Here is a 14,124-nt window from a genome sequence, read left to right as displayed (position 1 = left end):
GACTGCACCAGCGGAAGGAGTTCGGCACTAACAAGCCATTTTTTCTTTCTTCAGGTAGGACGATAGCGAGAGGGACTTACCCCGCCGAAGCCCGACACCAGCACTTCCTGTCGAAGTCGCCCAAGGCTACTGATATGGAGAACATCCACGAAATGTTCGAGGAAGCCACGAACGTCTTGAAAGAAACGTAAGTTGAACTCTGCTTAACGCCCAAATCCTGATTTCAAGTTTGTGTTTTCTTCGTAATTTCTTCGAAATGCTCTTTTGCTATTTCAAAGCCGAACTTCGTGTTAAAGGAGCACAGCGCCGATTAATATTGCGTCAACCCATTCTCCTCATAACCACTTTCACTCACTCGATTCTTATACACTTTCGAGGGATGACCGCACGCTCGTTCTACCACCTATTAAGCGATCTTCGCCGATAAACTCCAACCTATACGTCTTAGTCGTTTCCCTATTTCTCCTTCTTTCTGCTCAGTCCGCATTCCTCAGCCGTCCACACAGGTCGACAACTGACCACACACACATACTCACGCCGTATGATGCTCTCTCTCTCTCTCTCTCTCTCTGCACCCCTTCCAGTCTTTGCTTATGTAGAAGACTGACTCCGCTCTTGTCGTTTTTCGTGAAGCAGCTCTTTTCCCTTCCGTAAACACATTTTCTCCGGTAGATTTATTTGCGCAAGAAATAATTTCCGCTGAGACCAGTTTCGGTTTTCTTTTGAGCACAGGGAGCGTTCCGAGTACCAAATGACGCAACGGTCTGGAAAATAACGTTTGATGTTCCTCTCTTCGCAGAGGTTCATATTTCAAGAAAGTAACTTGGTTACTTCCCCTTCTTACTTCTGTTCTCTTCCAAGTAACTTTAACCCCCCCCCCCATCTCTTTACTTGGATCGACAGCGGTTACACCAACATCGCGTAAATGTCACCACTCCTCACAGACATGACGTAACCGGTTCAGGGACACCTGAGTCTGACTCCTCTCTCAAGCTCCAGCGAAGGCAATTCCTTTGGCCATCGATCCCCTTCGTACAGCAGCTGGTTCTTTTCGGCGATGTCCGAGAGCAATCTTGTGAGAAGTTCCTCCGGAAAACTCCGCCTTTCTACTCCGTTCAATGCAGGGTGGGCATAACAGAGTTTCTTTCGACGAATGGTAATTTTTTTTTTTTCGTTTCTCAGGATGGGACTGTCCAAAGAGCAGGTGACCCTTGCGCTTCCTCACGAGGAACTGAAGGGACGACATGCCCAGCTGGCATCTCAGACGTGCCACGACCACTACGACATCGATTGCACGGACTCTAAGTACCGCACGTTCGATGGTAGCTGCAACAACGTGAAACAGCCCACATGGGGAAGGGCTTCCACGTGCTTCCAGCGACTGCTTCCTCCGGATTACTCAGACGGTAAGCGAGCTTCAAAAATGCTTTCGTTATTTTTTGTTTCAGGGACCGGATGGGGAGAGACTGGCCGTCTTGCAGATTCCAGTGAGGTTGCATCGTTCGGCATCGGTCGAAGAATGGCGAAGGATTAGATGAGATCGGAATCTTTCTCGCTGTAGCGAGCGATTATTCCATCGACTTCAGCAGAGAGGTGTTTGTTCGTGAAGCAGAGGCCCGAGTAACAGCATAGTATTTTTGAGATAAACGGAAAAGAAGGAAGCTTCAGTGCGAGAAAGAAGAGACTCGGGATTAGAAAGAGCAAAATGGCATGCGATGGAAACACGCGCAGGCAGGAAAGAATATTCAAGAATCTCGATCAGCACCCAAAAATCAAAGAAGCAAAATGAGAACGTGCACGAATAGGAGGCAAATTCTATTATTATTATTATTATTATTATTATTATTAATGAATCAAAAATATTACATCAACGACGTTCACAATCTAGCAAATCTGCAAACCTAAGTCAAATATATCAATACTCAGACGCTATTGGCAGTCCACACAGACATCGACACGGCTCTTTTCAAAGCACACCAAGACCTGAATGAAGCCACTACTTACTTGTACCAAAACTCAATTATAACGAACAGCACCAAAACGCAGATGCTAATTACACGTAATCCGATTATCACGCGTCCTGCATCACTATCCATACATTGTCACACATACCGCTGCATTAACAACAAAAATACCTGCCAATGTCCGGAAATCAAACCCTTAACACATGCAAAATACCTTGGCCTTTGCATAGATTGCCACCTTAAATGGACAAATCACACAGAATACCAAACTCTGCATCATCGCAACAAAACTTTTCCAAGTAAAAGACATGATTCCATATAACGTAAGAAAACTCCTATATGATCACGGCATCTGCGAATCGCTACTCAGGTACGGCATAACAATCTACGCTAACACAACAAACAGACATATAGAAACATTACATCGGAAAATAATTTCAACAGCCAATCACCGAACTCTTATGAGCATAAAGAAATCTGAAACACTACATCTTTAAACGCAGTTTGGAATTTGAAATCTGAAACCCGATCTCCGCTGGGATCGACGTCTACTGTTAAGCCTTCGACGCCGAGGGGATGAACATTTTCAGGTGAGCATTTTTAATATGTAAAGCAATTTTTATTTTAAACGGGCTGATTAGTTGAGCCACCCCACCCGAGTGTTTCAATGATCTGTGCTGGTGGATTCCTTTAAGTGAAGTCTTTGTGTCTTTCTTTTCAGGTGTTTCCGCTCCTCGAGTTGCAAAGTCTGGGAAATCCCTTCCGAATCCTCGAGTTATTTCTTTGCACATCCACAGGCACATCGACCGCCCCAACAAGGAATGGACGCATCTGTTCATGCAGTTCGGACAGTTCGTCGACCACGATGTGACCATGACCCCGCTGAGCAGCACAGGTCAGTGACTTTTCCCTTTTTACGGTCGCTTCTGTTTTCTTCGCTCCCTCTCGAACAGACGCGCCCCACTTTTCCAGCTGAAAACAAAAGCCTTCAAACTGGTGGGAAAAAAAGAAAGAAAGAAAGAAAGAAAGAAAGTGTGTCAACCACTGGACGAGCAAGATTCAAATTAAGAAAACAAAGTCTGATTTTATTTTCTTAACGCGCAACTCGCTCTCTTGAGCTCCGTGGCTCGATTTAGCTCCAACTCTCGTTGGCTGCGGCTTCTGTCCGCTCACTTTTCGAAAAGCCATCGGTGCGGAGCGGAATTTTATCCTTCAGCATCCCCTTTTTGAATGCCGATGGCGAATTTGAAAAAGTGGATTAACTTTTTTCGGATACGCCGTGTGGACATCCAACTGAGCAGAGTAAATCGCCGAGGAAAGAATGCGTTCAGAGGAAGAAATAAAAACGAATTCATTAAACGAGGTTGCTGCCCTTCGGGGCCTGACAGTCTCTCTACCACAGTGACTTAAATAAAAAGAAAAAAATCGGCAGTCGTACGAATTCACGAATGTTTAGCGAACATCTTCGTCGGTGTAGTTCAAGATGATGACGGAACAGAGGAACTGGCGTTGGCTGTACGAATTGAAATGGTACCACTGCGAAGCACGTGCTACGGGATCATCCAAGATTACCGATAATAATTTCCTTGATTGGGTGGAACGTTTCGGCATATTTCATTCCTTCGTTTCGTCCCTTTGGCTTGTGTGAGAGAGAAATTTCGGTTTCTTGATCTGTCAGGTGGGCCAAAACGAGTTAATTAAAACAATTTTAGATTATGATCGTAATGCACTTGCGAGCAATTCGTTTCAAAAATAAACAAAAAACTTTGAATGACTTGGACCCCGCATGTACGAGAAAGCGAAACGAGGAACTCTGGACTTCTCGTATCGGTTTTGGTTTGCACAAAAAGTGATCACCATGGCAACCGTGGATCGATTTATTATTGGAGCGGAAACTGTGCGACGTCGAAAAAACTGTCGTTTAGAAAAAGAAAAATAAACGAGGACGTTTCAATAAAGGATTGCAATAACCAATTACGTCAATCAACGGGCGCCATCGTAATTAGATCGGGAGGACGTGTCGACATTGACTGTGAGAAATTCGTTATTCATTTGTGGACGCCGTTTCAGAACAGGCGAGGCACAAATGCGAAGTCCTCATCGGAGGCAGAATTTCTCTTTCGAAACGATTCCTTGCCTAAGCCACCCTCTCCCTAGCAGGCTTCTTCAGCAAGCAATTTGAAATTTCTTTCTTCGGAACTCAGTCGCAGCTTCGAGCAGCGGATTTTAGTCCAACTTCTAAATGGAACTTCTAAATGGTCAGTCAGAGGAGGGATTCACTCGATCTTTCTGCTTTATTAACGAAAAGCTTTCATTTTGTCGCTTCTTCATCACGTTCCCTAAGAGGTGGCTAACACATGCACGAGTGGAGAAAGACGCCGCATTTATATGTTCCCCCCCCCTCCCTTGCGACGTTTTTCGAAACGTATTCATCGAAGACTGAATGCGGACGTTCTCAGCTTGAGGCGAGAAATGGCGTCATCGTTGTCCTTTCTGAAACATTTCTGTCTACGATACGGAGAGCGTTGAAGGCAAACTTGCCAACTTGTGTGCAATATGTGAGCAGCAAAGAGCCACGCAAAAGATTAAAATGTGCCAATGATTTGTGAACTGTTGGAGAAGAATTTTCGATGAACAGCAAAACATTCATCACATCTTTAATATGAGCTGATCACATACGCGAAAGACAACTGAAATGTTTTTTTGAAGAGGAGGGAACTTTCCATTATCACTGACGATAAACCGCTGTCTCTTTGTTTTCTTTTTCGTGCAGAAAAAAACCAGAAAAAAGCAAACAGGCAATCTCAAGCAGACAGCTCCGTTTTCGCACTCGTAATTTACGAAATAGGATTTGAAAGAAATTATTATTTTAACGTGAATTTCATTTCCGAATAGAAGTGGCGCATGCGAATTTCCACACAAAGCTTAGTGAGCGAGTGATGATTGAATGTTTATTATTATTTCTACTCGCAGAAATCGAAGTAACGTTTTGTTTTTTCCCTCACAGTTGAGAATCAGATGGTGCAGTGCTGTCCCCACACCAACGAAACCCATCCGCAGTGTCTTCCAATCATACTTCCACGAGACGATCCGTTTTACTCGAGGTACGGCCAAACCTGCTTGAATTTCTTGAGATCGGCTCCTTGTCCTCTCTGCACCTTGGGTAAGTGTTTTTGTTCAGATCACGAATCTGCGTTGATCTTTGCGCAACTTCGTCTCAGCGCCGCACTGCTGTTTCAACACTGGCTTACAATTATTCGGACGCGGAATCCCGGAAGAATTTAGGACGAAAAGGAACCGGCTTGACCCTGTAACAGCGGTCTTTCAGTTTTTGGAATTCCCCATGAGAGCGAATGCTCCGCTGCAAGCGCTGTTTTAAATCGATTTGCTCGCTGAGCCAGTTAATTAGAAACGTGCGGAATAATCGCCGGGTGAGGGTTATCGTAACACATTAATCGGGAGCATTTCTGTTCTGCGCACAAAGTTTAGTTTTGGGTAATTTTGCTATGGAAATGGCTGCATTTTAAGAGTTCCTGAACTGCAAATTTTATTTCAATCCCAACGAGCCTTATTTTCATTTTCAGTGTCGTTAGATTAATTACAAAAATACGGAGGAAGAAAAAGCCTGCTCCTATTATAATTTCGATCGCCGCAGTGAAGGGATTATAACGAGGAGAAATTACGAACACTGGACCAGTCTGAGGACAGAAATTACTGCACCGAACTGAGCCCATCGCAAAAATACACCTTGGTTTTGTTGAAACCCTCTTTAAATGATTTAAATGTTGACAATCTTCAATTTTCGATTCGCATTGTTTTCATTAGCTTCGCGGAAAGCTTTTGCTGACTATCGAGATGTCCTCGACGATTCTACGCCGTTCAAAGATTGTCGAGTGCGGATGCATTTGTGAAAATTGAGTGAGTGTCAACACTTACGGTGCCCTTTGTGAAACGCACGTCCGTTTCTGGCTTATTAACTGTAGGGGGGGGGGGACACATCACGATTTCTTTTTTGCTTATTCATCTGTCACTGCAAGCGATCCGGCTGAAACCGAAATTTAACTTTTGTTCACAAATTAACTTAAGACATTCGACGCGGATAATTTGAAGGATAATTCTCTGCCAGTAGAAACGTTTTTGAAGCCAAAGCGATTCCGACTGAAGCGAATCCCAAGCGGTAGAATTAGCGCAGCATAAACTGAGATTTTCGTCGGTATGTGGGAAGAGCTGCAAACACCGAGACTTATAGCGGAATTGTTGGATAAATTTCATTCAGGAGGATGCACGGCTCAAGTAAGGAATTCATATTTCATGTTGCGCCTCAAACTGCACAACCATGAAAAGAGATTTCTCTTTAAACAGACTTGTGCAAAACCGATATGCGAATAGAGACACACCTCCGAAATCCTTCCGGATTCACTTCCCAGATGGAGTCTTAGTTCCAACTTCAAAGATTTCCACCTCAGCCCGCAACATAATTTTCCCATCTTTGAAATTCTTTACGCCTCGGTTTTCCCGATCGCATTTTCTTTACTTTGCACAGGACCACGCCGATACTATGTCCGAGGGTTTCGTTACCGATTTACGATCTCCGCTTCTTAATATTTTTTGGCTAAAAATGCTTCTGTCCAATTGTGTCGAATCGTCTTCGTCACCCTCCGAACCATTCGAAAAGCTTTGAATCCTTTCTTTGAACCCTGATTTTCTCCATTCCATCTCTCCAAACGCTGATGTAATCCTTTTTCAACTGCGCAGATCAAGCACGTGGAGACGCTGAGGCATTTATCATCGCCGGTGATCTTACACAACCCGCGCACGCGTCTGTCAGATAAACAGAAAAAGAAAAAAAAAACTCTTTTGATTTCTTCTCACCGATCCTGTTTGCCCTTTGACAGTTCGGACCGCAGACTAGCGTCGATTTATTTCTTCTCCTCTCAATCACTTCTGTCTGGCAAGATGAAAACCAGACGATCTTCCCGACCACGTGCACTGTTTGATTTCCCGCCAAAAAAGAGGAGTAAAAACGCTGCTCCAACTGTTTGAAGTTTGCGTTCCTTTTGTCGCCCCACTCACAGGGGGATCCTTCCCCTTTCCGTGTATTTTGAATCCTCAAATTATTTCCTTTTAGTGGATCCGATTACTGAATGTTGCGAATGCGCATTCAAATCGACGCTTTATCGCCTCCCATTTCATTGAATTGCCGCGTCTGTTCTCGGGCGCCGTTTTCTTCAAGAGCTGCCTTAGGAGGGCACCCCGATGGTTCTTTCTTTCTTTCTTTCTGTTTAGCGATTGTCAGTAGAGGACTCTGCGACGATGTCGCGCTGAATAAAGCGTTGGGTTTGCCGTACGACGAGGCGCGAATAACAGAGAAACATTTCTTTGCTGTTGTTTCTGTTTCCAGAATGTAGCTATCGGCGTCACAATCGTCCTCTCTCTCTCTCTCTCCCCCCCCCCCCCCCCCCCCCCTCTGTACTGATCCAAGCATAAAGACACGTGTTTATCTTCGTGAATTAGTCACAATCACACTCCTCAGTGTGTCACAAACTTGTTGCTGCCGTAAATCAAAATGTGAATCGCCTTTCAATTGTATGCGGGTGTGGCCCCGCTCTAAGACAGCCCCACTGTTTGCTGGCTGTTTTCTCTTCCGTCAGTTAAAAGAATTCTTACGTTTTCTAAGAAACCAGAAGGGTACGTTTAAGTGAAAAGCGTGTAATGAACGAGCTTAGTGTAAAGAGTGGTGCGACGTTGAGTCACAGAAGCCAATTGTTGTTGGACAAAACTATTCATAATTCAAAATACACTTTTAAGAGGCCTTCGTAGTCTACTGCAAAATGCGTCCATTTGCGAATGCTCGTTCTCAGAACAATCAGTTACGAGTGAAGCCGTATTAGCCGTTTTTTTTTTTTAAACAGATTTTGTTGAACTGAACTGGATCTGCATCGCATTTCGGTGTGTTTCACTAAACTAGTTAGCTGTTTTTTTTGTTTTTTTTTCTTGCGTAACAAGCAATTACTTTCATAACAAAAATGCTTCGTTTCGGTTTCACATTGGTTTGGGGTTCCATACAAATACAATTTCTTTTTTTAAAGTAGTAGCTTTAAGGAAACGGATTCCTGTTTACTGTTCATTTGTGTCTTTTTAATGAGAGAATTTCTTTACAGTTAAATTCGGATGCCATTTTACCTGAAGTCCATTTGATTCAAGTGTATTCAAGTATATGAAGGCTGTTTTAGTTTTAATTTATTTATTATCGTCGGCTTTTTTTAATTCTAGTGTTGGAGGTTCTTCTCGTGCTCAAAAAAAAAAAAAAAAAAAACGTTTGGTAGCGTTTTGCAGCAACTCACTCCTTGAGTCTTTAATCGTTCAGAGACAGAAAAGCTACAAACAGCTCTGACGTGCATTGTGGATTAATAGTAAAAATGTTTTTAAATATTTCTATCAATCCACAATAATTTGCCTGTTTGCGAACTTGTAGATTTCTTATTTTCGCGATGCGAACACACTCGCTGCCCTCGTTTTCATTTGTCAACTTTACGTATAATTGAGTTTTGCAATTTGTACGAGTTTGTATTAAATTCCGCTGTGCAGACTTGTTTTAAAAAATTTTAATATTTCATTTCAATTATTCCCATGAAGCATTGCGAACTTTTTAGTTCTGTGGATGACTAAGAATTGAATCCTTACATGAGTTCTGTTTTAGAAGCTCTTTGAAGGCCTCCATAGGAAACCTTTTTTTTTTTTTAGTGAAATGCGGTCTCTGACCCGAGAGAAAGGATAAAAGCGGAGGAAATGACGCCGCTGTGGCTGATGAAAACGAATCTGCAAGAATAGCCCTGCCCTCGCACGGCACTCGTTTCTATAGGCAGGGCTTTCGTGTGGGGGATAAAAATATAACAAACAAAGCTGAAATATCGCGAAAAGAATGAAATGTTTTCATTTCGTTTTTTTCCTTTTTTTTTTAATTCGAGCAAAGTTCTATTTGTTTTCTTTCTCTCAGCGTCGCAAGAAGAACTAATTGCTTTGTTTTGTTCTTTGCAGGACCAAGACAACAGCCGAACCAGCTGACTGCGTACATCGATGCTTCAACCGTCTACGGGAACAGCATCAACGAGTCCAATTCTCTGAGGACGTTTCGAGGGGACGGTAATACTTTCTACTACTTATTTGAAGCGATAGTTTAAATGAGTTCTGAATCGATGCAATTGATCCTTTCACTTTATCACTCATTGTATTTATTTTTACAACACACTAAAATGCCTTCTTTTTGCGAAGGCTGGTCAGATAATCTTCTGCAAAACGATCAACGTCGATTTAGCTTGCCATCATCTTACTCTGCAGACTTCAAAGCGTTCGTTTAAGACTCGCAAACTGAAATGTTTCGTAATTCTCAGCAAATTCTACATTCATCGTCTATTTGCCGTAATTGGCTTAGCAGTGATTAAATCTCTTATATTTTTTCTCGGCGTTTAAGTCAGTTAATAATTTTAAACACGCACGCGCGCACACACACACACACACACACACACACACACACACACACACACACACACACACACACACACACACACACACACACACACACACACACACACACACACACACACACACACACACACATATATTTCACCTTAAGTTCAACCCAGGCTTCTGGTTTCCATCGCAGAAAGCGCAAGCTTAACCGCCGAATGTGTCTCAACTACAATGCACGATTGTCGGGGTTGGTAGGAGTTACAGGTGTAGCTACCTGTAGTAACAAATGCAGGGCCGACGGAAGTGGGCATGCAGAGCATGCGGGCGTCGCTACGAAGGGGGCGCCGCCGCCGGGGCACGGTTCATAAGTTCATTTTTAAGAAACAATATTTTTATCATAAAAACAAAAAATCCTTAGAATGATCAATATTAAAATAAATAAGGCCAGATACACCGAATAAAAATTAAAAAAATTCTATATTGCCGCCTCTTTGATCAGCCGGCTGTTTACAATTTTGCAGCTAGAGCAGGCTAAATGCTTGCAGTATTTTAGATAGACTGCAGTAGACACAACATGACTCATACTGCTAAACGCAGTATGTTGTGTCTACTGCAGTCTATCTAAAGTGAAACGGTGAACGGTTTTTATGCGCAGATACGAATTTTCGTACAAAACATTTGTTGCTAGTTAGCCAGTCATATGGTACGCATCTCCGTAGGCTACTGACAGCAGCGCAAGCGGACTATTATTTCGTCTCTGTGTCGTGCTGTGTAATAATTTCTTGTGGGTATAAAATAGAAATGGAATCAAAAATTTAAAAAAAGTTATCCGGTGCACAAAATCGTAAGCGTCTGCTGCGAAAGAGGCAGATATTAAGAAACAAACTGGGGCTCTTAATAAATCTGTTAAAATATTAAAATATTCTGATGCAGATTGTAACCAACTCGATACATCAGAAATCAGGGTTGAAGAACCATGCACATCATCCAGTTTGCATGCGTTTGCAACTATTGAACAAGATAACAAGTCGCATGATTTAAGTGAAAAAAAGTTAGGAGAAGATTTAGTTGTAGTTGACCACGAAACTAACACATTTTTAGTCTCTGTAAATTTAGAAGATCCAGGTGAATGGGGAAATATTGATGAAAAATTACGAGTTGTTTTAATTGAAATGGGGCCTGTTCAAAAGAAAAAAATAATATATCCCAGAGATACATATGGTCGTAAATTTGGCGACACGTATTATAATAGAAAAATGAAAAACGGGGAGCTCGTGCCAAAAATATGGCTTAATTATTCCGAAACTTTAAATTCTGTTTTTTGCTTTTGTTGCAAACATTTTGCACCTACCGAATCAAGTAGTCTTGTAGAAGGTTATACCGATTGGAGAAATGTAAGTACAACTTTCCATAGACATGAGACTAGTTTAACTCACATGAAAAATTCCTTAAAATGGAAGGAACTTGATAAAAATTTAATAATCAAAACTACTATTGATTGCCAGACTCAAAGCATGTATGAAATGGAAAAGAAACATTGGACGAGTGTTTTAGAACGCTTGATTGAAATTATAAAATTCCTTGGTAGTCAAAATTTAGCTTTTCGTGGATCATCTGATAAATTATATGAAAGGAATAACAGCATTTTTTTAAAATTAGTCGAACTGTTTGCGAAGTTTGATCCCGTTATGAAAAAATCATGTTGAAAAGGGCCTACATCGAAACAATAGAGTACACTATTTGAGTAAAGACAGTCAAAATGAAATATTGGAAATTTTAAGTAACGCAATCAGGGATACAATTTTATTATCAATTCGAAAATCTAAATATTATTCCATAATTTTAGACTGCACACCTGATGCAAGTAAAACAGAACAAATGACCATTATTATTCGCTTTGTTTCCTGTGACAATGGAATTGTCAAGATCAGGGAAAACATTTTAGGTTTTGGAGATATATCAGATTCCACAGGACGTAGTTCATGTACAACAATAATGGAATAACTGGAAAAATGGAATATCCCCATTGAAGACATGCGAGGTCAAGGATATGACAATGCGGCAAATATGAAAGGGAAAAAAAAATGTGGGATCCAAAATTTCCTTTTGAACAAAACTCCTCGAGTTTTTTACGTGCCATGTGCTGCTCATACTCTAAATTTAATCGTTAACGATGCAGCCAAAGTGAATGCAGATACAATTAGTTTCTTTGCAATTATTCAAGAAATATACAATTCCTTTTCATTCTCTTACAAACATTGGGCAATCCTTTTAAAGTTCGTAAAAAAATTTAATATTGAAACAGCCATCAAAAACGCGATGGGAAAGTAAAATTAATGCAATCCGCCCTCTACGATATCAGTTAGGAGAAATTTACGATGAACTTTTTGAAATTTTAAATAATGAAAATTTTAATAAAGAAACTCAGCATGAAGCACAAACATTATGTGCTAAAATGAAGGACTACAAATTTATTTGCTCTCTTATAACTCGGCATGATTTACTTAACAGAATAAACATGTGAGTAAAATTCTTCAAGACAAAAATATGAACATTACACTTGCTTTAGAATTTATCGAAAACTTAAAAATATTCTTACAAGATCGATCAGATACAAATTTTAAAGAAGTTCTAAAAACGGCAAAAGAACTGGGTGAAGAGGTAGATGGAGAATAAGAATTTAAAACTGGTACGGAAGTTCGACGACGAAAGAAGACACGACAATTTTACTACGAGCATCATGACGAAACTCCACAATCTCCAGAAGATAAATTTAGAGTGAATGTGTTTTATACACTTCTAGACGTTGCCATGTGTTCGTTAATAGAACGTTTTGAACAACTAAAAACATATTATGATACTTTCAATTTCTTGTATAGATTACTACAAATTAATAACGAATATTTACGAAAAAATTGTGACGATTTAGAGATTCTCTTAAAGGACGGCGACAATAAAGACGTAAATGCAATAGAACTATTATATATGACGAATTATGTGCTTTCTGGGATATTTTTCGGAAGGATAATTTAAATATTCAAAACCCTTCGATATTCTTAATTTTATTGTGTCCAATAATTTACCTTTCCCTACCTTTTCAATTGCTTTAAGAATACTATTAACCTTAACTGTTAGTGTAGTGAGTGGTGAACGTTCCTTTTCCAAGTTGAAATTGATTAAAACCTACTTAAGAACAAGTATGTCACAAAAAAGGCTTGTTAGTTTGGCGTTAATAGCTATTGAAAATGATGTATGTGCGGAATTAAACGTTAAGGCCATTATTTCTAAGTTGGTGAATATGAAATCAAAAACCCTAAAATTTTAATTTAAAAAATTTCAAGTATATTTATGTAATTTAATTTATTTTCTGTTATTCTGTAAAGATGTTATTATTTTGAATACTTTTATTTTCCTAAAAGATAGTTCCACTTATAAAAATTATAAAAAAAATTTTACAAGTTACTAAGAATTTACTAACTTGTAAAATGAACGAATTTTTTAAACTTTAGTTCAAATAAATTTTAACTTTAATTAAAATTCATTTTAATTTTGTTAGCGATTTGGGTCAGTGAGAAGGCTATAATCCCTGTATCATTATATTCAACGGTTAAAGTGAAGTGGCTTTGTCAAACAAAATTTGCTTTAACTTTTAAGAATTTTTTGAATATTCGGGTTTTTAACGATTATCCTGCCTAGTCAACACCCCCAGTTCGTTACATTTAACGAACCAACGTGTGGCTGTTCTGTCAAAATTTATTTAAGAAATTTCAAATAATTTAAATTTTTATTATCGTAAAAGAACCACACACGCCCGGATCGTTACAGGGGCGCATAGATAGAAATTGCATGCGGGCGCCAAAGACCCTACCGCCGGTTCTGAACAAATGCAAAAGTTTCATCGGAAATGCCGACTTCGTTAGGTGAATACAGTACCAAGGAGTAAACAACATCTTAAATATATATTGTACTTTAGAGCAAGTAGTAGTTGTGTTTGAAATTGAGTCCGAGCGTTAGTTCTGGCGTGAAGCACTTTGCGTGTGAATGATAATATCACGAGTACGCCAAAACTGGATTACAGCGCTATGTGAATCGGGCAGGCTGTAACTGAGATTGCTGTTTAGATGGGCAGGGTCGAGAGCTATTTCTTTGGATTCCAAGATACGTCTTTCTAATTCATCGGAGGACTTATGGATGTTTGAAATTGAGTTCCAGTCTATTTGATGTTGTCGTCCTTCAACATTGTATTGGCCGAGAATAAAACTGGCTGGATAGGGCACTAGCACGGACTCTGTTATAAGAAATGTCACGTTGGTGTTTTTCTAGGCGAAGAGAGATGGACTTTTCTGTCTGGCCATAATATGGTTTGCCGCAACTGCAAATGATTTTGTATATTCCTGGGAACTGAAGAAGGTTGTGTTTTGTTTCAGGTTGGCTGAGGCAAGATCGGAGTTTTGGAAAGGTGGAGAAATATGTTTTAACATTAAATTTCTTCAGGATTTTCGCCAGTTTAGGTGAAAGAGAATATATATATATATATATATATATACTAGGTGGGGCTGCTCCCCCCCCCCCCCCCCCCGAGTTCCGGAATGGTAAGCCGGTAAGCTGGTAAGAAAAAAAAAGTGACATGAAAACGTTTCAAACTTCTGCTTGTCTTTTTATGTAAAAATATATTTTTATATAATAGAGT

General features: G+C 40.2%; 1 protein-coding gene across 1 annotated transcript in view; it reads left to right on the top strand.

Annotated features, from left to right (window-relative positions):
• LOC150109746 (immunomodulatory peroxidase-like) overlaps positions 1 to 14,124 on the top strand; it is a 143,851-nt gene that overhangs the window by 85,864 nt on the left and 43,863 nt on the right. Inside the window, exons 3-7 of the mRNA XM_090406347.1 lie at positions 55 to 187; positions 1,183 to 1,406; positions 2,686 to 2,859; positions 4,972 to 5,127; positions 9,003 to 9,107. Of these exons, the coding sequence (XP_090262473.1) occupies positions 55 to 187; positions 1,183 to 1,406; positions 2,686 to 2,859; positions 4,972 to 5,127; positions 9,003 to 9,107 (792 nt within the window). The remainder of the gene's footprint in view (positions 1 to 54; positions 188 to 1,182; positions 1,407 to 2,685; positions 2,860 to 4,971; positions 5,128 to 9,002; positions 9,108 to 14,124) is intronic.

This window comes from Typopeltis vanoorti, chromosome 1 (assembly GCF_054136105.1).
Source record: "Typopeltis vanoorti isolate ZY-2024b chromosome 1, IOZ_Tvanoo_1.0, whole genome shotgun sequence".
NCBI classification, from domain to species: domain Eukaryota; kingdom Metazoa; phylum Arthropoda; class Arachnida; order Uropygi; family Thelyphonidae; genus Typopeltis; species Typopeltis vanoorti.
The sequence above is the reverse complement of the archived record's forward strand: the minus strand, read 5'-3'. Positions and strand labels throughout refer to the sequence as shown.